The following is a 22,795-nucleotide window of genomic DNA, read 5'->3' as shown; positions in this document are numbered from 1 at the left end:
ATTACCTAAAATCCACGACTGGATGGGTGAAAATTTCCTCCAGTTAAATATTGGAAAGATTGAAATTATTATTTTCAGTCTCCGCTTCAAACTCAGTTCCTAGAAAATAACTTTATTCCTTTTCCTGGCAACTCTCTGAGATTGTAACAGAACGTTTGCAGTTTTGGTGCCTATTTGACCACATGTTTGATATATTGTTATATTGATATATGTACCGAGATAAAGTGAAAAGTATTGTCTAGCATACTTTACTGACAGATTGTACCCTACAAAGTGCATCAAAGTAGCAGAATACAGTGCAGAATACCTGTTACAGTTGCAAAGCAGATGCACAGAGAGAGAGAGAGAGAGATAGAGGGAGATCAGAATGAATATTTGAGAGGTCCGTTCAAAAGTCTGATAATGGCGCGGAAGAAATTATTCTTGAATCTGTTTGTACCTATTCAAACTTTTATAACTTCTGCCCGATGGAAGAGGGTGGAGAAGAGTACAACCTGTGTGGGAGGAGTCTTTGATTATGTTGGTTCGATGCAGCAGAAAGTATAGATGGAGTCAATGGATGGAGTGCTGATTTGTGTGATGGACTGGGCTGTGCTCACAACTCTCTGTAGTTTCTTGCAGTCTTGGGAAGATCAGTTGCCATACCAATCTGTGATGCATCCAGATAGGATACTTTTCATGTTGCATCTATTAAAAAGAGCCCTTGTGGGCATGCCAAATTTCCTTAGGCTCCTGAGGAAATAGAGACATTGTTGTGCTTTCTTGACCATTGTGTTGACATGGGTTGTTCCGCACAGATTGTTGATGGCCAACACTCCCGGAAACCTGACGCTCTCGACCAATTCCATCTCAGTACCATTGATGTAGACAGGAGTGTGCCATCCAGTCTGCTTCCTGAAGTAAATGAGCAGCTCCTTCGTTTTGCTGATGTTGATGGAGAGATTGTTGTCTTTACACCATGTCATTAAACGACCAATTGCTTTCCTAAATACTGTCTCGTCATTATTGAGATCCAACCTACAATTGTGATGTTACCAGCAAACTTGGAAATGGAGTTGGGGTGGAATTTGGTCATGCAGTCATACTTGGCCATGCATATTCATACTATCACTAAGACAAGCTACTTCAATGCCATAAAATTCTAAAACCTCTTCTCTTTTGTACTCATCTGACACTAAATTCCTTTTGTTATCTATCTATTCCAAAACAATCTAACTGGTCTCCTCATTCTATCCAAAATAAACCAACATAAAAATTGTTGTGCAACAATGTCTTTGTTGTAAAATTCTCATCCTATTTTCTTACCTCTCCTTATTCCTTTAACATCCTTCAGACCACAACCCTCCAAGATATTTGCAGTTATCTAACTCTGATCTCTTGAACATATCCAATTTTAATCACTCAACTGTTGGTAGCCATACCTCTAGTTGCCTGGGCCTGAAACACCTTGAGTATTCTCCCTACATCTTTTTGCCCCATTTTGTTAAATTAAGATTGGACCAAATTACTGCAGATGTTGGAATCTGTACTGGAAACAAAAAATGCTAGAAATCACAGTGGGTCAGGCAACATCCATAGACAGAGAGAGCAAGCTAAAGTTTTGAGTTTAGCTAACTCTTTATTATCTAGTTTCAAAACATCAGCTTGCTCTGTCTCTATAGTTGGTCATTTAAGATGCTTCCTAAAACCTATATCTGGCCAAGCTTTCGATTAGATCAGATAAGGGATGGAACATTGGTTAGTAATGCTACCTCACAGCGCCAGGGACCTGCGTTTGATTCCACCCTCAGGTGACTGTCTGTGTAGAGTTTGCACATTCCCCCTGTGTCTGTGTGCATTTTCTCCAGGTGCTCTGATTTCCTCCCACAGACCAAAAATGTGCAGGTTTTGTGGATTGGCCATGCTAAATTGCCCATATTGTTCAGGAATGTGTAAGTTAGATGGAACAGCCATAGGGAATGCAGGGTTGAAAGGATAGGATTGAGGGTGGGTCTGGGTGGAATGCTCTTTGGAGGGTCAGTCTGCACTCAATGGGTTGAATGGCCTGCTTCCACACTGTAGGGATTCTATGATTCTAGATATATGCTTATGTGGTTCGGTGTCAAATTTTGTTTTATAACAGCCCTGTGAATTGTCTTACACATTTTATTCTGTTAAAGATGCTACATAAGTATAGATCATTGTTGTTGTACAAACACGATGGTTATTATGAAATATTCTGATTCATATATGGCAGGTGACTTCTCTGGTCATCCAGAACCATGCAGTAGCTGCAGTGCACTAATCTTCTCATGTTAGAAGCTCAGGTTTGTCATGGACTAGGCCAGACCCCCTCAAAACATTTCAAGAAATTAGCCTAGACCCTAACTTTGCTAGTTGTTTTAAGCAGGTGTATGTGGATATTCCAGGAGTGATGCAGCTGGTCAAACCACTTAGTTTTAAACAAAACAGAATTTATTTACAAGATTACCAAATGAAACACAAACGAAAGACAACAGAATGCTGAAGAATGTAGCCTATCTGAAAACCCAATAAATTATACCAACTTAATGATGCTGTTCCCAATACTGGCAACAGTCCCCATAATCACTCCTTGGCACTAAAGGTAAAATCAAACACAGGGTCTTACAGGAGAGAAGTCATAGAGAGAGAGGGTCAGCATGGACCTGCTTCTTTGGGTCCAGCAGCTTCACTACTGCCGGACTGCTTTCAGTGACTAGCCACACTGCCAAGAAAACAATCAAACTAGAGAAAAGCTGAGCTGGGAGAACTGGCCACTCACCTTTTATTGTAAGAGTGTTTTCTTTGAAAGCCTTTCTCCTGAGGCAGTATCTGTTAGCTATAAATAAACTGGCCCTAAAACCCATCCAAGCCCTGACTTGAAACCCGTGTTTTTCTGACTCCGCTGAAAACAAAATCAAGGACAAGATACCCTTGTTAAAGGAGTAGCATCATCACAGGTTGGAGTTATATTTCGCACAATATTCAGACTTTAGGCAGGGAATTATTTTTTTGTCGGCTAACGTGTCAATTCTGTTGGGGTATTTCTTCTTGATGATTTTGGCTGGCGTAGAAGAATCATAAAGTCATAGAGATGCTCAGAAACAGAACCTTCAGTCCAACCCATCCATGCTGACTGGATATTGCAACCCAACTTAACCTCCCCCCAACCTTATCAATGACAATTGTCACAACTTAAGTTTTCTTAGCTATAAAGCCCTAAATCAGATATTTTACTGAAGAATGATTCAGTTTTCTTCTGTTGCTAACTAACCCTTTGTGTTTTAGATTCTGGATACTTCATGTACTTTGACGTGCAAAGTGGCAAGATTGGTCAAACCGGTCTTCTGGAATCCCGAATCCTTTATCCTAAAAGGACTGAGCAGTGTCTTCAGTTCTTCTATAAAATGACAGGAAGTCTGAAGGATAAACTTGTCATATGGATGAAAATGGATGATGGAACTGGAACTGTTCGAAAACTAGTTAAAATTAAGACCATTCAAGGTATGAGTCTTTGAATATTTTGAGAGTTCATGTTTTTACCAGAGGACTGGACAGTGAGAGGAAGTTCTCAGTAGTGAGTGGTGAGAGGTCTATGAGTGGGAATTATTACTCAATATCACCCTCATTACTACCTAATCTCACCTCATTAATCTGCGCATTCCTATTCTACCACCTGCTATATAGAAACTTGATGTGATGAATTCCTGACCTGAAAGTCAGAGCGAGTATTGGGCCACTCCAACTTGTCAAACTTCTACCAAATCTCCTGGCACCACAGTCTCAGGACACTTTCCATTGGCAGTGGCTGTAAATGCCCCCTATCTATGGACACTAGAGTCAACACATGCCAGCCTCCCTACTTCATTGTGGAACATTCACAATGCATTTACATTTCAATGTTTCACTTTGGAGCACACCAGCAGCTTTGATCGTAACGTTGCAACCAGCCCAGTTTGTGTATAGGGTCAGCCACCCAGCTAATACATTGGACCAGACAACATTTCAGGACTGTTCATTTGTTCTGTTGCCCGGTTACCACCCTCAGCAACAGTTATTGGCTCAGCTCAATGAGGATAAGAGTCAAATCTATATCAACTAACCACCAACTTTATCAGTCGAGTTAAAATGGATATACAATTCACACTGTTTGGTTAAGAAAAGGTTAAAAGCAGGCATGCAATTTATACAAGGCTAAAATCCAAATACACAATCACTGGTTTTCCAATGACATTCCCTGAATTGTCAGCAAACATAAAAGCTAATAACTGAGCTGACATTGGTGATGGGCAAGTTGTTGAAGGGAATCCTGAGGGACAAGATTTACACGTATTTGGAAAGGCACGGACTGATTAGGGATAGTTATCATGGCTTTATGTGTGGGAAATCACATCTCATGAACTTGATTGAGGTTTTTGAAGAAGTAACAAAGAGGATTGACGAGGGCACAGCGGTGGACATTCAAGGAGCTCAGTAAGATGATTGACAAGGTTCCTCGTGGTAAACTGGTTAGCAAGGTTAGATCTCATGGAATACACAACGAACTAGCCATTTAGATACAGAACTGGCTCAAAGGTAGAAGACAGAGGGTGGTGGTGAAGATTTGCCTTTCAGACTGGAGGCCTGTAACCAGTGGAGTGCCATAAGGATTGGTGCTGGGTGCACTGTTTTGTGTCATTTATATAAATGATTTGGATGTGAACATAAGAGGTATCATTAATAAGTTTGCAGGTGACCCCAAAATTGGAGGTGTAGTGGAGGGCAACGAAGGTCACCTCAGATTACAATGGGATCTTGATCAGATGGGCCAATGGGCTGAGGAGTGGCAGATAGAGTTTAATTTAGATAAATATGAGGTGCTGCATTTTGGAAAAGCAAATCAGGGCAGGACTTGTACAATTAATGGTAAGATCCTGGGGCACGTTGCTGAACAAAGATACCTTGGAGTGCAGGTTCATAGTTCTTTGAAAATGGAGTTGCAGGTAGATAGGATAGCGAAGAAGGCGTTTGCTATGCTTTCCCTTTTTGGTCAGAGCATTGAGTAGAGGAGTTGGGAGGTCATGTTGTGGCTGCACAGGACATTGGTAAGGCCACTTTTGGAATATTGTGTGCAATTCTGGTCTCCCTCCAATTAAAAGGATGTTGTGAAACTTGAAAGGGTTCAGAAAAGATTTGCAGGGATGTTGCTAGTGTTGGAGGATTTGAGCTATAGGGAGAGGCTGAACAGGCTAGGGCTCCTTTCTCTGGAATGTTGGGAGGCTGAGGGGTGACCTTACAGAGGTTTACAAAATCACGAGGGGCATGGAAAAGGTAAATAGACAAGGTCTTTTCCCTGGGGTGGGGAGTCCAGAAGTAGACAGCATACCTTTAAGGTGAGATGGGAAATATTTAGACGGAACCTAAGGGTAACATTTTCACACAGAGGGTGGTGCATGTATGGAATAAGCTGCCAGAGGAAGTGGTGGAGACTGGTACAATTACAATATTTAAAAGGGATCTAGATGAGTGGATGAATAGGAAGGGTGTAGTGGGATATGGGCCAAGTGCTGGGAAATGCGACTAGATTTTGTTAGGATATCTGGTGGGCATGGATGAGTTGCACTAAAGTGTCTGTTTCTGTCCTGTACATCTCTTTGGCTCTATAGGAGCTAAGACTCGCTAGGCGTTTTCTCCCAGATCTCATCCACTACTTTTATATTTTGTTGTTCATAGTTAAGGTGAATAGTAAGGTCTTTTCTGTAGGCTGGACGAGTTTACAACTATGGGGCATATTTTTAAGTGAGAGGAGAAAGTGTTAAAAGGGACATGAGGGGCAACATTTTTACACAAAGAGTGACTTGTGTGTGGAATGAACTGCTTGAGGAAATGATGCATTTGGGTACAGTCACAACATTTAAAAGACATTTGGATAAGTGCATGAATAGGAAATGTTTGGACGGATATGGTCTAAATGCAGGCAAGTAGGACTAGTTTAGTTTGGAAACATGATCGGTGTGGATTATTTGGACTTGAGGGTCTGTTTCCATGCTGTATGACTCTATGTTCAAGAGTCGGAGAGCCTTCAAATGACAAAGTTATTTACCATATTCAAATGCATACATATAATGTCTTCTATGAATATTTTCCTCACGCAAAACTACAAATAGCTTAGAAGTCCATGGAATCAGTATTACTAAACTTGTAATCTGTAATTCGGACTATCAGGGTGTATAGAGAGATATGTTGTGTTTATGGCAAATATCTAAACTTTTTTCACTAAACCACACTGTTTGCTTTTCTTTAGCTGATGGCAGCCATGCCTGGAACATTGCCCATGTGACTCTTCATGCAAAGGTCAAGTTCCGATATCTCTTTCAAGGTATAATTGGTAATACCACAAATTCTGCAGGTGGTATTTTCCTGGATGACATCACTCTTACTGAGACCCGTTGCCCTCAAGCTGTCTGGCACATAAGGAACTTCTCTGCCGTTCTTCAAAACACGGAAGTTAATGATACTTTAAAAAGCCCACGGTTTTACAACACAGAGGGTTACGGCTATGGCCTCATTTTACATCCTCACTCACGCTATGAAAACTACATGGGGTTGTTTTTCCAGCTGTGCAGTGGTGAAAATGATGGCATCCTCGAGTGGCCAGCTGGGAACAGGCAAGCCATGGTCACAGTCATGGACCAAGATCCTGATGTAAAACTTAGAATGTCATCCAGTAGAAGCTTCACCACAAACGGAAGCCAAGTAATAACAGGTGAGAAAATGTAATTACATATCTCCAAAGAAACTCCAGTACAATGCTGCAAGGTTCGGACATTAGGCTTCTTGGGCTGAATAAGCTTTTCTTCTCAATTAACGTAATCCATTTCTAGAGTTCGAAATGTGTAGAGATGAAAAAGCACCACAGGTCAGGCAACATCCAAGGAGCAGGAGAGTCGACATTTCGGGCATAAGCCCCAACGATCCAAGATATTTTGTGTTAAATGCGTTAAACCAATTGTGAAACATTAAACAGTTTTGTTTCGAGAAGGGAGAATCACAGAAAGCTACATAGCTTCTTGCTATGGTCCTGAGCTTGGATTCCTCTCTAGTTTACTTCCCCAGTCTCCTAATGCCCACTTAAGAACTCATCTATCCATGCAATGACCTCCTGATCCCACAAACCAATTAAAAGCAAGCTGTTGATCATCTAACCTCCCATCCTCGACAGCATGTTAAATGATGTGGTACTTATCAAGTCACTTTCTTCAATATTGAGTTCAACGCCTCCAGATGGTGAAGTTACTCCCATTTCTTCCCTTTTTTTTAGCTTTACTTGTTGCATTCTCTCTCGCCATGTCCTCTCTCCGCTCGGGGAGAAAGTGAGGACTGCAGATGCTGGAGATCAGAGCTGAAAATGTGTTGCTGGAAAAGCGCAGCGGGTCAGGCAGCATCCAAGGAGCAGGAGAATCGACGTTTTGGGCATGAGCCCTTCTTCAGGCCTCTCTCCGCTCCCCCATCTCCAGCGGGACTGTCTTTTCTTTCCAGTTTGGCAGTTAGACTCGACATTGCTCTGCCATTGTCACATTCCAGTCACTTAATCTGTATTATCATACCCTTTCTCCCTCAGTATCCCACCCCGCCATAACATAAATGCTGCCCCCTCCCCACTTTGCATCAGCTCTGATTAAGTCATCTCGAGTCGGAATGTTAGCTTGCTCTCTCTACACTGGATGCTGCTTGAGCCACTGTAATTTCCAACATTTTTTGTTTTCAGTACAGATTCCAGCAGCTGCAATAAATTGCTCTTACACTCTCTTCAGGTGTTGTACTTCCCTTGTTCAAATCTAACATTATCATCCACCTCCTCCACGGAACACTTTTTGATTACTCTCCACTTTCAAAACGCTGCTGCATTTCCAAGCTCCCTTTTCTCTCTAAAATTTTTGAATGTGTCTTTGCATCCCTGGTAAGTTCTCATCTTTTATGGAACTTTGTGGTTGAACTTCTTTCATTGGACTTACAGGTCAGAACAGCATTGAGATGGCTTCAGCAAAATCACAAAAATATGGTGAGGAGGCATAGCACCACACCATTTTTCTGCTTCTAGCATTCCTGATTGTGCTAATGGTTATCATTTAATTCTTTGGAGAATTTTACGCATATGTCAGTGTCTGGAATGGCATTATTGGAGCATTCCTCTGTAAGAGGAATTACATTACTGGGAAAGAAGCTTAAGCTGCTTATTGGTGTCATTTGAACCATGACTTCACTTGCTTAAACACACTCTCCTGTGGACCAGATGAGACCCACAGGTTGTTGGGGAACGTTAACAGTTAAACTAGTCCCTTGCATGAGGTCAGGCTCATCACATAATCCATGAAGCAAGAAAATGCTTGCTTTCACATTTTGTTTACAACAGTCAGCATTGGAATATCAGACCTTTTAAGGCTTGATGTTTCAAGGTTGCAGTGCCTTGGTGAAAGGCTGTGCACCAGTCACAAATGTTCAGAAATACCTGTTGAGCCATCCGCAACTTTTCAGCCAGGACCTTTCTCACAGAGGGTGGTGCTTGTTTGGAATGAGCTGCCAGAGGAAGCTGGTGGAGGCTGGTACAATTGCAATACTTGAAAGGAATCTGGATGGGTACATAAATGGGAAGGGTTTAGAGAGATGTGGGCCAAATACTGGCAAACGTGACTAGATTAATTTAGGATATGTGGTCAGCATGGATGAGTTAGACTGTTTCTGTGCTATATATGTCTGTGTTCAATGACTCTTCAAAAGCAGTGTGAACTTGAATATCATTCAATTGTTGGCCATTTGATTATCAGAAATGTTTGATGGTTGCTCCCATGTTGATCAGCTGACCCATGGATTTAATAATCTTTTCCTGTCCCCCCAAATTCTTATGAACATAAAGCCATATGGTCCTAGAGAAATCTTCCAAATGTTTATTAGCTATTTGATGTAGAAAAATAACACGTGTTTCACATTGATCAACAAACCTTTTGTAATTTGCTGAGGAAAACTGATTATTTTGTTGATGAGGTAATAATATACTTTTAGTGACATTTTAATAATATGTTGTTGCACCCTGTGGATGATGCTGAATTGAATAAAATGTTATCTGCATGATATTCTCTGCTACCCTTTTCATTACAAGAAAAATGTTACTAATTACATCCACAGTTTTTGATGGGTTGTGAAGAAAAGATCACCAAAATCATGTGTGAATCTGCCTGTCACTATGTGTTCTTTGTCATTGTTTAAGCAATATTAGTGTAAGATTCCAGTATCCTCTCAATCTAATGCTTTACTTTTAGATTAGATTCTCTACAGTGTAGAAACAGGCCCTTTGGCCCAACCAGTTCACACCAACCCTCTGAAGTGTAACCCACTCCCCTCTGACTAATGGACCTAACACTATGGGCAATTTAGCATGGCCAATTCACCTGACCTGCACATCTTTGGACTGTGGGAGGAAACCTACACAGACACGGGGAGAATTGCAAACTCCACACAGACAGTGGCCCAAGGCTGGAATCAAACCTGGGACCTTAGTGCTGTGAGGCAGCAATGCTAACCACTGAGCCACTGTGTTGCCCTATTATTTTTGACTTGGTTGAATTGCAGAAAATCCAGTGAATGCCTCAAGTTAAAAACTATCACACCATGGATTATCTGACATTTGCTATTTTCATGTTAGATTTCTATACTCAGGGCCTTGCAATCATTTATGATATTTAAAGTAGTTTGGAAATAATTTGCATCTGTATGAATTTAATTACAGACAGAAATGACACCTTCTTCTGGGACAGGCCTACACTCACTGGAACCTATGATTCTATTTGTGATTGCTACCGGAGCATTACCTGGGGTTGGTCAGCTTTCATATCACACAAGCAGCTGCAGCGTAGAAACTTCTTAAAAAATGACGACCTCATTATTTTTGTTGAGTTTAACGGTAAAGAAACTTTTATTTTCTTTTGCTTATGAATCTTTCTCCAGATTTCATGATCTGTTCAAGAAAAAGATAACAAGATCACAGTATTGTTACAGCCATTTAGCCCATCTTCATTTGAGTATCATTACCTCGTGCCAATATCGTATTTACCCCCCCCCCATACCCTTGCATGACCCTTGAATTCCCTCCATTGAACCTGCCTCCATAACATTTCCAGGCAGTACATTCCACTCCTTAGTTACTTGCTGTGTGACAAGCTCTTTCCTCATTTCACCCTTGCTTTTTTCACACATAACTTTAAATCTACACCCTCTTGTTTTGGTTCCTTCCATAAATGGGAACAGCTTCTCCCTATTTTCTCTATCCAGTCATCACTTGATTTTAAAAATCACTATCAAATCTCCTCTTAGCCTTCTTCAATCCAAAGAGAACAGTCCCAAACTCTTCAATCTGTCTTCATAACTGAAGTTTCTTAACTCTGTAACCATTCTTGTAATTCAGCACACTTTCCAATGCATTCCCATCTTTCCGACACTGTGGTGCCCACAGCTGTACACAATTTTCCAGCAAGTTTTATACTTCTGCTTGTATTTTCTTCAATATTAACAGTGCCAGCTGTTTTGGTATAAAACTCTTGAACTATCGACATATATGAAAGAAAATAATAAATGCTTTTAAGCAAAGGGTGATTTGTGTAATATTAGGAAGAGAACACCACAGACACTTCAATTTGTTCCACATATTGTGATTTAATGTGCTGTTGAATCAAACATCTATGAATTGCTTTAAGGGGTTGTAATATTGTAGATAGAACATAGAACATTACAGCGCAGCACAGGTCCTTCGGCCCTCAATGTTGTGCTGACCATTGAAACCGACCTGAAGCCCATTTATTTTCATCCATATGTTTATCCAATGACCATTTAAATGCCCTTAAAGTTGGCGAGTCTACTACTGTTGTAGGCAAGGCATTCCATGCCCCTATTACTCTCTGAGTAAAGAACCTACATCTGACATCTGTCCTACATCTATCACCCCTCAATTTAAAACTATGTCCCCTTGTGCTAGCCATGACCATTCAAGGAAAAAAGGTTCTCACTGTCCACCCTATTTAATCCTCTGATCATCTTGTAATCTGATACTACTCTGTTTAGAATCTCTGACCCCAGAGAATACAAATCATTGAGCATTGCCAGTTCGATTGGCTTACCATTTCTTAACCATCCTTCCTGAGTTGATCATCAGTAACATTGATCACTTTTTTTTTGTTACATAGCTATTTCACTTCAATTAAACTTAGTTAACCAAATCACAAAGAAAAAGTGTAAATTCAAAGAATTTTTTTTTGACGGAAGAGAATAGAATTTATTAGCTGGCAAAGCTGAGAAAAGTAGGAAAATATCACATGAAGCACATACAGAAATACGTTTTAAAATGAAGGGAGCTGAAAAGGTGTCTACAGACAGGACGATAAAGGCAGCTGTGGGTTAACATTTATTTTCTAGTTCTTGAGTATGCAAGACCGGAATCTGAGTCCCAGTTGTTGCACTGTTTCCTCAGGTGTAGTGAAGTTTGAAAATAACCTTGATCTCTTGGTGAATGGTAATTTTCCAAATTGCTTTTTCACCAGCACTGGTCCCTGAGGTTAAGAGAGGGAAGACTGAGTATTCACAAGTCTATTTTCCTTTTCTCTCTCCTGCCGATCGGAGCATCTGTTGATAAAAAATAATTTGCACATCATTGCTGGAAAGATGCAGCAAGGCAGGCAGCATCAGGAGGTGGAGGTCAGCATTTCAGGTGTAACCCTTCTTCAGGACTGTGGGTGAGGGTATGGGGACGTGCAGATAAAGAGTATAGGTTGGGGAGAGGGGCGAGGTGATGAGATAGGGATAGGTGAGCACAGGTAGAGGATAGGACCTGGTTAGTCAATGGGAAGCTACCCGGTTGGTAGCTGGAAGGAAAGGTCAGTCAGAGGAATGGAAGGGAGAGGGAGGTGCTGGAAAAGGAGTCGGGGAGGTTATTCGAAATTGGAAAACTGCATTCTGTATGACTCTATGACTATGACTATAATCTATGGATGCTAATCATTGGCGCAGAGAAGATTAAGAGGTGATCTTGCGTCCTCTGGGCTGAAGGCTGCCCAGGAGGAAGATGAGGTGTTGTTTCTCCAATTTGTGGTCTCGTTCACTGTGGCAATGGAGGAGGCTGAGGATGGTCATGTCAGAAAGGGAGTGGGAAGCGGAATTAAAATGGGCGGTGACTGGGAGGTCAAGATGGCTCCCATGGGCCCGGCTGAGATGCTCGGTAAAACGTGCCCTGAGTTTACGTTTGGTCTCCCTGATTTAAGAAGGCCACATTGGGAGCACCTGGTGCCATAAACTAGGTTGGAAGAGAGACAGCTTGATTTGCATAAATGTGAGGTTTTGCATTTTGGTAAAACAAACAAGGGCAGGACTTATACAATTAATGATAGGACCATAGATTGTATTGGGAACAGAGAGACCTAGGGGGATCAGGTACATAATTCTTTGAAATTTGGGTCACATGTATACAGGATGGTTAAGAAGACATTTAGCATGCTTGCCTTCATTGAGTATAGGAGTTGGGACGCCATGTTGAGGTTGTACAGGATGTTGGTGAGGCCTCTTCTGGAGTACTGTGTACCCTGTTATAGGAAAGATATTATTAAACTGGAGAAAGTTCAGAAATAATTTACCAGGATTTTCCAGGAATGGAGGGTTGGATAGACTGGAACTTCTTTCACTCGAGCATAGGAAGTTAAGGTTTCTAAAATCCTAAGGGGTGTAGATAAGGTGAATGACAAAGATCTTTTCCCTAGGGTGGGGGAGTTTAAAACCGGGGGGCATATTTTTAAAGTGAGGGGAGAAAGATTTAAAAAAGGACACGAGGGACAACTTTGTTCTACACAGAGTGATATGTGTGTGGAATGAACTGCCAGAGAAAGTGGTTGGTGCAGGTCCAGTTACAGTGTTTAAAAGACTTTTGAATAAGTTCATGAATAGGAAAGGTTTGGAGGGCTATGGGCCAAGTGCAGGCAGGTGGGACTAGTTTAGTTCAGAAACATGGTCGGTGTGGACTGGTTGGACCAAAGGGTCTGTTTCCGTGCTGTATGACTCTATGACTATGACTATAATCTATGGATACTAATCATGAAAAGAGAAGATTAAGAGGTGATCTTGAGGTATTCAAAATAATGAACAATTTTGACAGGGTAAGGAAGGATATTTTGTTTTCTCTAGTTAGTATGTCAGTAACTAGGGATCACAATTCCAAGGTTGTCAGCAAGAGATGAGAAGCTTCTTTGCTCAGAGAGTTGTTAGGATTTGCAATGCAGTGCCTGTGAGAGTGGTGAAGACAGATTCCATAGGAGGATTCAAAAGTGAGCTGGATATACATTTGAAAGTGATGAAGTTCGAGGGCTGTGGAGACAGGGCTGGCAAATGGGACTGGCTGGGTAGCTCTTTTGGAAGCCAGTACAGACATGATGGGTCCTTCTGTACAGTAACATTCTGTGGTTGTATGATTCTTAATATTGTTCCTTGCTTTGATGTAGAAGCTTCTTAAATTCTCTTTAAAGTAATTTACTCCATACTGTCTTCTCACTGATAAGTACTGGCTTAGAGATGTTTTGCTGAGGATAAAATCTATGCTGCGCAAAAAAGAATTGGTTAACTGCAGAGTAACTATAAAATGTCCAATCTGTTAATTTATTAACTTGATTACCCACAAAGTCCACATAATCTTTAACTATGGAATTCTAAAATGTACAACTGCCATCAGTGAGGGCACTGAATCATTGCCCATGGAGATACATTCCACCAAAAAGTCAGCATTTTCAGGAGAGATAGGGAGGAAATCTGGGAGATAAGAGAGGAATTGTAGGGTTTAAATTGATTAACTGTTAAAAGTTGGCACAGCATGGCAACCTTGCACTTTGTGTATTTAATGATTTCTGTGTTCAACCAGCAATCATCAGATAGTTCATTAGTTGCACACATAGTTGGGGTTACAGAGCTGTAATTTCTTGCTCACCAGTTAAACTTCTTGTGTAGCTCTTAACACAGAGCACATAGAGGTTAGAGGAAGAGCTGAGAATTATATAGGAAGTGAATCTATTCTCAGAAACTGTGAGATGGGACGGAAGAGGCTCCAAATGTTTCAGATGCTGCATTGCAGAGAATAGTGCAGAATGTGGAAGGAAGAATGGCCTTATATGTTCATGGAAGAAAGGAGGTCTTCACGGGATGTGGACAAATGCTATGGGAACACATAGTGTCCAAATAACTGCAAAGGATCTAGTGCAATGGCCTAAATGCAGAATCACAAGGAGTTCAGTAAGTGCATACAAACATTCAAATTGGGAGCAGGGGCAGGGCCTCAAAAGTATTCAATAATCCCACCTCTACTACCCTGAGAGGTCAAGTTTCAGTCTTGCAACTTCTGTTGCAACGCTCTCTTCATCTCTATTCAAAAAGTGCAATCTTTCATTTTTTAAATGGTGCTCCCTAGTTCTAGGGTCACCCACAAGATGAAACATTGAAAAACAATAAATGCTGGAAATCACAGCGGGTCAGGCAGCATCCATGGAGAGAGGGCAAGCTCATGTTTCAAGTCTGGATGACTCTTCGTCAAAGTTGAAGTGTGGAGGGGACAGCATTTGTGCTATATTGGGGTGGGGGTGTGGAGGGAGAGTTGCCGGGAAGCTTTAGAGTAGTGAGGGAGAAAGGGTAATGCCAAACCAGAAAGAACAGCTCCACTGGGATGGGGGAAGGGGAGAGAGGGTGACAGAGAATGTAACGAGCAAAGCTAAAAGATTTTGACCCAGTGATACTGAAAGAATGGCGATATATTTCCAAGTCAGATGTTGAGTGGCTTGGAAGGGAATGTGCAGTTGATGGTGTTCTCATACATCTGTAGCTCTTGTCCTTCTAGTTGGAAGTGGTCATGGGTTAGGAAGGTGCTGTCTAAGGATCTTTGATGACTTTCTGCAGTGCATCTTGTATATAGTTCACACTGCTGCTACTGAACATCAGTGGTGGTGGGAGTGAACCTATATCTGTAAACTGACATTGTCACAAAACTTAGACATTGCAACACCTAGATCCTTCCTCGAATTCTACATTTGTTTCCTTAACATTCTGCTTTTTCATTCTTCCTGCCAACATGAACAATTTCTCGCTTTGCTACATTTATAGAGATGAAGAGTATGGAAACAGACCCTTCAGTCAAACATGCCATGCCAAACAAATATCCTAACCAAATCTAGTCCCATGTGCCAGCACTTGGCCCATATCCCTTTAAACCCTTCCCATTCATATATCCATCCAGATGCCTTTTAATTGTTGTAATTGTATCAGCCTCCACCACTTCCTCTGGCAGCTCATTCCATACACACACCACCCTCTGCCTGAAAACAATGTCCCTTAGGTCCTTTTTAAATTTTTCCCCTCTCACCCTAAGCCTATGCCCTCTAGTTCTGGACTCTCCTAACCTGGGAAAATGTCTTATTTATCCTATCCATGCCCCACATGATTTTATAGACCACAATAAGGTCACCCCTTAGCCTTCAACATTCCTGGGAAATTAGATCTACTCTATTCAACCTCTCCCTATAGCTCAAACCCTCCAACCCTGACACCATCCTTATAAATCTTTTCTGAACCCTTTCAAGTTTTGCAACATCCTTCCGAGAGCAGGAAAACCAGAATATATTATATAGTGAAAATCTAATGCCCAGCACAGCATCTGTGGGACCATACTCCTGCCATCAGAAAAAGGACTCTTCATGCATACTCTGTTTCCTACAGCCGCTCATTCTTGTATCCAGGCTAGTAAGTTACCTGCTCTACCATGTGCTTCTACTTTGTGCAATAATCTTTTATGTGGCACCTTGTGAAATTCCTTCAGAAAATCCAAGTACAGAACATTACCATGTACCCCCTTCATCCATAGTGCATGTTACTCCTTGAAAAAAATCCATTTAGTACTTTAAATAATATATTCCTTTCACAAATCCATGATGACTCTTCCCCGTTACTTTGAACTTTCCAAGTGCCCACTTTAAGCTCCTTAATTAATTCTAACATTTTCCCCATGACAGATGTAAAGATAACTGACCTATAGTTTCCTGTTGCCTGCCTACTTTAGTTTTAGAATAATGGGGTTATTATTGTTGTGTTCCAGTATGATGGACCCTTTCCAGAATTTAAAGGATTTTGGAAAATTAATACCAATACATTTTCCATCTTATTAGCCATTTATTATATGAGATTAGGATGACCTGGGTGTTGTCGGTCTGCAGCTCTATATGTTTACTCAGTACTACTCCCCTACTCATTATTATTTCATCAAATTCTTCTCTTCTTTCCACTTCTGGATTTTTTTAAACGCTTGTTAGTGAAGGCAGAAATAAAATATTTATTCCTTTTATCCATGTTTTTCTTGTTATCTGCTATTAACTCCTCATTCTCACATTCTATTTGATTAATACTCAATTTAATTAAGGTTTCCAATTTAAAATATCTATAAAATCTTTTGGCATTTGTTTTTACATTTCTAGCAAGCTTTCTCTGAAGTTCTAATTTACTTCTCCTGATTCACACTTTAGTCATTCTCTGTTGTTCTTTACATTTTGTAATCTTCTGCCCTGCATGCATCTTTACACTATTACATCCTTTTTGCTTAAACTTGAATCTTCCCTTAATTCCTTTAGTTAAAAAGTGGATCTTCCCATTGTAAGTTTCCTTAACTGAAGGAATATATTGATTCTGATCCTGAAATATCTGCTAAAATGTTTATCTTTGCTTCTCTAATGATTTAATTTCTAACTTAGCATCATTGTTCATTTAATTTAGCCTGAACTTTCATGACTGCATGGTTGCCCTTATTTAAGTTTAAAATATTAGCCTTAGACCAAACTTCTCAATTTCAAACCGCATGTAAATTTTAGTCATTTGTGGTTACTGCTGTCTAAGTGTCCAATTACTCTGAAGTCATTACTTAATTCCATCTCACTGAACAATATCAGGTCTAGTTTAATTTGCTATCTGGATGGTTCCAGAAAATGCTGTTCCACGAAAATATCTCAACATCATTCTGTGAATCCTTCATCCAGGCTTCTATTGTCATTCTGATTTTCCAGTTTATCTGTAGATTAAGATAGCGCCTGATCATTGCCTTCCCACTATTCAAAGTATCACAATCTTTCTTCTTGTATATTTTTTCCTGTATTGTGGTTACTATTGCTATCATTTTCACTAATGACTTCTTCTCTAGTATTTCTTACCTTCATCAAAACTAATTTGACATCCTGATCTCCTGAATTGAGATCTTCATTTTATACCAATGTCATCTTTGATTACCAGTGCTGTCCCTCAACCTTTACTGCTTCATTTTTTTTGCATATCAGATACCCCTCAATATCCAAGACACAATCGTTGCCAATCTGTGTCTGTAATATATGTCAGATCATAATTATTTACTTCAGTGTGTGCTATCAATTAATTTACCATGTTGTGGATGCCACACGTTCAGATACAGAGCCTTTTGTCTTGGCTTTTGGGGTGTCCTGAGGTTCTTTTCTCTCTGACCCCTCCCACCATTCTCTGACTTTCATCCCCCACATTACTACTTTGTTCAGCTGCCTCAACCCTATCCCTTGATAGAGTTGCACCTGATTTGTTGCACTTTCCCAAGATCCTTCCATCTACATTGTTTAGTTTAAATCCCTCTTCGCTTCATTTATATCTGGCTTGCTAGAACAATGGTCTCAGCACAGTTTGGGTACACACAGTCCATATTCTCTCGTACTGGTGCCAGTGTCCCTCAAAATGAAATGCACTTCTCTTACACCAGAAGGTGCATGAATTTCTCTAATTTTACTTACCCTTTGCCAATTTGCATGTGACTCAGGTAATAATCCAGATATTGTTAACTTTTGAGGTTCTGCTTTACAACTTAGCACCAAACTTCTCATGCTGCCTAAATAGAACTCCTCAGTAGTTTGTTGGTATTGACATGGATCATAATCACTGGATCTACCCCTCTCATTTCAAGTCTTTCTCTAGCCCAGAGCAGAAATTCCAATATGTAGTGCTGGGCAGATAACACAGCTGTCTAGACTTGCTCTATACTGCAGAAATCAGTGTCAGTCACTTGCGCTATATTGTCCCCTGCCACCACCACATTCCTGTTTAATCCACAGGTGAGTTCAATAAGCTGAGTTACTCATCGCAGAGTTAACAGTTTTGAACTGCTTTTGCAGTACGACATTTATACAGAGTCAGAGATAGAGTCATACAACAGAGAAACAGACCCTTCGGTCCCACTCATCCATGCCAACCACGATTCCCAAGCTAAACTAGTCCCATTTGCCTGCATTTGGCCCATATTCCTCAAAAGCTTTCCAATTCATGTACCTATCCAAATATCTTTCAAATGTTGTATCTGTACCTGCATCTACCCCTGGCAGTTCTTCCACAGGCGTGCCACCCTGTGTGACAAAAGGTTGCCCCTCAGGTCCATTTTAAATCTTACTCCTCTCACCTTAAAATTATGCCCACTAGTTTTGAACTCCTCTACCCGAGGAAAAAGATCTTTGTTATCCACGATATCTATACTGTCATGATTTTATAAACCTCTAAGGTCACCCCTCGATCTCTTATGATCTGGTGAAAAAAGTCCCAGTCTATCCAGTGTCTCCTTATAACTCAAAACCTCTAGTCCCAGCAACATTGTAGTAAACTCTTTCTGCACCCTTTCCAATTTAATAATATTCTTAACCTCCGCGATGTTGATGGATAAAATAACAGGATAAAATAATGCACATTATTGGCACACAACTTTTTGACTTTCACTATTCAGGCTCCTTTCTGAAGATTTACACCACTGGAGGGTGCAATAGGATAGTGGATGGTGTCTGTCGAATAAAAGTTGAGAACAACTCAGGAGAGTAGAGTACAATATAGAAAGAGAACTATTATCAACTGTGTGTTGCACTTACTGAACTTCAGTGCTTTCTTTTTAAAGATCTGACTCCTCTCATTAATTCCGAAGTTCCAATTCATCCTCCAAGTTCCCCTGAAAGGTATCGGCGGGCAGTGGATTATGCTGAATATGTCCAAGAGCCTCAGAGCCCCCTGCGAGATCTGTGTCACCCTGAATATTGTTTCAATGGTGGAGTGTGCATTATGACAAAAGGGAAAGCAAGTTGCAGGTAGGTGAAGGTTCCTGATCTCGGGTGAAGACATTCTGAGGAAGGGAATTGGCTGCTATCTCACTCCAGTTATTGAGTTACATTTATGATGGTTATAAAATACTTTGTCATTTCCCATCAAAACCTTGCTGTTTTGAAGCTAATTTTAAAGGTAGATGTCCGGATTCAAACTTGTCTGATTCATGATCCAGTACTACCTGGCACTTGTACAGGTTTTCGAATTGGCAATAGCTACAGACGGTGCAGATTTTCATGTTTTATTCACATTAAATTATTGTCTGTGAGATTGCACATCGCATAAACGTGGGCAATTCCATGAGAAGGTATTTAATGGAAGTGACGGGAACTTTCTGCCAGCTAAAGAGTCGTTGAGTTGCCCTTTCTTTTGGGAGAGCTCCTCAAGCATGTAATTGGTCAGTGGAGAACCTTCCCTAGGATCAAGGCTCTGAGTTGTGGTGAATTCCAGAAGGAGCTAGCAGCTTTGACAGCTGTTGGCATTGCACCTAATGGCGGCCCAAGAGATGGCACATTGGGGGTAACGGGGGATGGATCTGCAGCAATGGCAGTAGGCTTGCTCTTGGTGGTCGATGCCAAAGTCTCGTGGTTAGCCAATGAGCACCTTTAAATGACGGTCACCTCTTCTACCTCCACCACATCTGCAAGCTCACACGCACCAATGCCATGTACTTTCCAGACTTCCAGCTTGTGCAGACCTTTGCCTGCTGTCAGGTTCATACCACAATAAGGTGCTTAAGTGGGCATGAGCTGCATCAACATTAAACATCAACTACAGACCCATGTTGGCATTGGGACATGAAGTCCAGACAAGAACCTTCCCACTCTGGTGTAATTGGGGAAAAGGCAAGAAGGCAGCAGAGTTTCTAACTGCCATCCTCCTCCCTGATGAAATGCCCCTTACCACTGAGCCCACCTCAGGGGAGAGCATTAACTTCCCCTCCCAAGGCATGTGACTTCCCCATCCCCAGTTATCTTTGGACCTGTGCTCAGGTGTTCACTTCCAGACTGAGCACAAAGGAGAGATTTGTCTTAATATGCTTTCCACCTTCATTGTCAACTTCAAATGGGATTCAGACCAGGGAAACCCAATGCAAACGAAAATAAATGATCACCACCTTAAAAAAAAGCTTGTTCGAAGTGGGGCCACAGGATGAAATTCTGCTACCAAATGAAGAGATAATATGTCACAAAAGTGACCTCCTTTTGTTTTAAATCATCCTATCACTCTATGAGCACTGAACTTCATTGTGCTGGGTATGATCTGAATCCATGTTCTCAGACTTACTTGTTACAGCTCAAAATGGTTTGAGCTTTGGTAATGGAGAGTAATATTTCTTACTATTTTATTTCAGGTGTGGCTCGACTCAAACACGCTTGTATTTTGGTGAGCGCTGTGAAAAAATGCAAATTCATGGTTCTCTCTTTGGGATAATGATTGGAGGCACTGCTGGTGTGATAGCTCTGGGCGTTGCTGTAATTAGCATGATTGCAAAAACACGCATTAATGGGAAACATCCGGTCGGAAGTCTGTTTGACTCTTAAGTCACAAAACTCTGGGACGTTTTTATATTGTGTATGAGCTGCCTTCAGAAACATAGATTTGCATGTCTACAATGATTCTGTAAAGATTGAATTGTGTTTATGTTTAATTACATCCAACATGACGACCTTTTCCACTGGAAATGATTACCATATATATCCATATACAGAATGACCAGGCTGAACCTGCTATTTTTCCAGACAGAGCTAGTCTCCATCTATCTCTTGTGCAAATAACTACTGTATTCTTTGCAGCACGTACTTGAATATTTGTGCCTTTTTAATTAAAACTCCAGTTTCCATACCATTTCTGTATCTTAAGCCATTTGATTGCTCTTGGGTTCCTGCTCCGCATTTTCTGCTCTCTGACTCTCAGACTCCCATTCTGTCACAATGTAGGATCCCCGCCTGCTTCGCTGTTATCAAAATTCCCAGTCTGAAGAAAATTTGACTTCCTTGGCTCTTTTTTTTTGTTAATCTCTTGAAAAGAGAAGGCTGAGAAAGTATGGTTGAATTGTTGAAAAAGATGAAATGTTCGGATAAATTGAATCCTAGCTGGTTCCTCTGTTATACAGAGAATTCAAACCAATGGAGAGGCAATGGTCTGGTTGTATTGTCGCTAGACTATTAATTCAGAGGCCTCAATAATATTCGGGGGAGCCAGGTTTGAATCCTCCCATGGCAGATGGTGAAATTTGAATTCAATAAATATCTGGAATTAGGAGTCTAATGATGACTGTGAAACCATTACCGATTGTTGGAAAAACCGTCTGGTTCACTAATGTCCTTTTGAGGGAAGGAAACTGCCATCTTATCTGGTCTGGCCTACATGTGACTCCAGACCTACAGCAATGTGGTTGACTCTTTATTACCCCCTGGACAATTAAGGATGGGCATTAAATACTGGCCTAGCCTGCGATTCCCTCATCCCATGAATGAATTTTTAAAATCTAATCACTAAAAACTGATCGCACATGGTGGAGAGATTATGTCTGAATAATGGACACTAAATTGGTGGTCATGAAGTAACTTTTGGATAGATATGAAGGTGGCCAGATATCTGATTTTGTACTAGATAGTTGGATTTTATCTGGCCTGGCCACTGATGACTTCATGTCCCTATTTTGGTCCATAGTGTATTTATATTAGTCAAACACCAGGAGGAGCATGTGCCCTTTACTTTCCCTATCAGCAGTGGCATAATACAATAAGACACAGGAAAAGCTTTTTTTTCGTGTTTACAATAAATAGTAAATAGTGCTACTCCCAGCTCTGTGAGAGGATTGCAGCTGTTACCAGCCTAGCTCAACCTCTCCATTCCCTAGTTCATCTCCTCCCCACCCTCAGGATCCAACTGTGGGTCAGTAAGGATCAACCCTTAGAATTCTCATTCCAAGTGATTTCTCCCCCTACGAGTCACGTTTATGATTTAAAAACCACAACAGGGAAAAGACATTGCTGAGTCAATCTTTTACCTGAAATGTAGTTAGAACTGAATGCAGGCAAGGGTGCAACATATTTCAGAGAGTTTTAGCAAGGGATAAGATAACATTTTGTCAGTCAAAGGGATTCAGGGTTATTAAAAATGTAAGATGGTTGCAGAAAGTTATACCAAATTCTAATCCCTGAAGCTGTTGCAATGTTAATTGACAAGTGAAAAATCATTCGCGATGGAATATTTACTTTTAACATGTAATGACTATTCCACATGCTGCTGATAATGTCCAGTGAGAGCAAATGAACAAATAGAGATCGGATGAGAGAGATCAGCAGCAAAATGGGAGTTAGAGAAAGAAAGGTGCATGTGATGTGCTGAGGGCTCTGTAACAGATGGACAGAGTTGGGCCATTGCAAAGTTATCCATTGTGAGACCAGCTGCACTGACCAGATCTACAGCCATGAAAACAGCAACCGAGATCTTCATCCTGTCTGCAAGTACGTACAGTACACAATGCTTTTTATTGTGGAGAGCTCTGCAGAATTATTGAATGTTTAAATACTTGATCCCAAATCACTCTGTACTTCAAAAGATGCTGCAATAAAAATTTGCTTGAACAGAATTAAAA

At 40.8% G+C, this 22,795-nt stretch overlaps 1 protein-coding gene across 2 annotated transcripts in view; it reads left to right on the top strand.

Annotated features, from left to right (window-relative positions):
- Nucleotides 1-22,795, top strand: part of LOC140466537 (meprin A subunit alpha-like) — a 42,321-nt gene extending 19,526 nt beyond the window's left edge. Inside the window, exons 10-14 of one of the 2 annotated variants that reach the window (XM_072562011.1) lie at nt 3,289-3,504; nt 6,284-6,745; nt 9,764-9,937; nt 18,986-19,172; nt 20,543-22,795. In XM_072562011.1, the coding sequence (XP_072418112.1) occupies nt 3,289-3,504; nt 6,284-6,745; nt 9,764-9,937; nt 18,986-19,172; nt 20,543-20,732 (1,229 nt within the window). In that variant the 3' untranslated portion in view covers nt 20,733-22,795. The remainder of the gene's footprint in view (nt 1-3,288; nt 3,505-6,283; nt 6,746-9,763; nt 9,938-18,985; nt 19,173-20,542) is intronic. The other variant, XM_072562016.1, reaches the window with a different exon arrangement.

This window comes from Chiloscyllium punctatum, chromosome 3 (assembly GCF_047496795.1).
Source record: "Chiloscyllium punctatum isolate Juve2018m chromosome 3, sChiPun1.3, whole genome shotgun sequence".
Lineage (NCBI taxonomy): Eukaryota > Metazoa > Chordata > Chondrichthyes > Orectolobiformes > Hemiscylliidae > Chiloscyllium > Chiloscyllium punctatum.
Note: the sequence above shows the minus strand (reverse complement) of the source record. Positions and strands in the feature narration are given on the sequence as shown.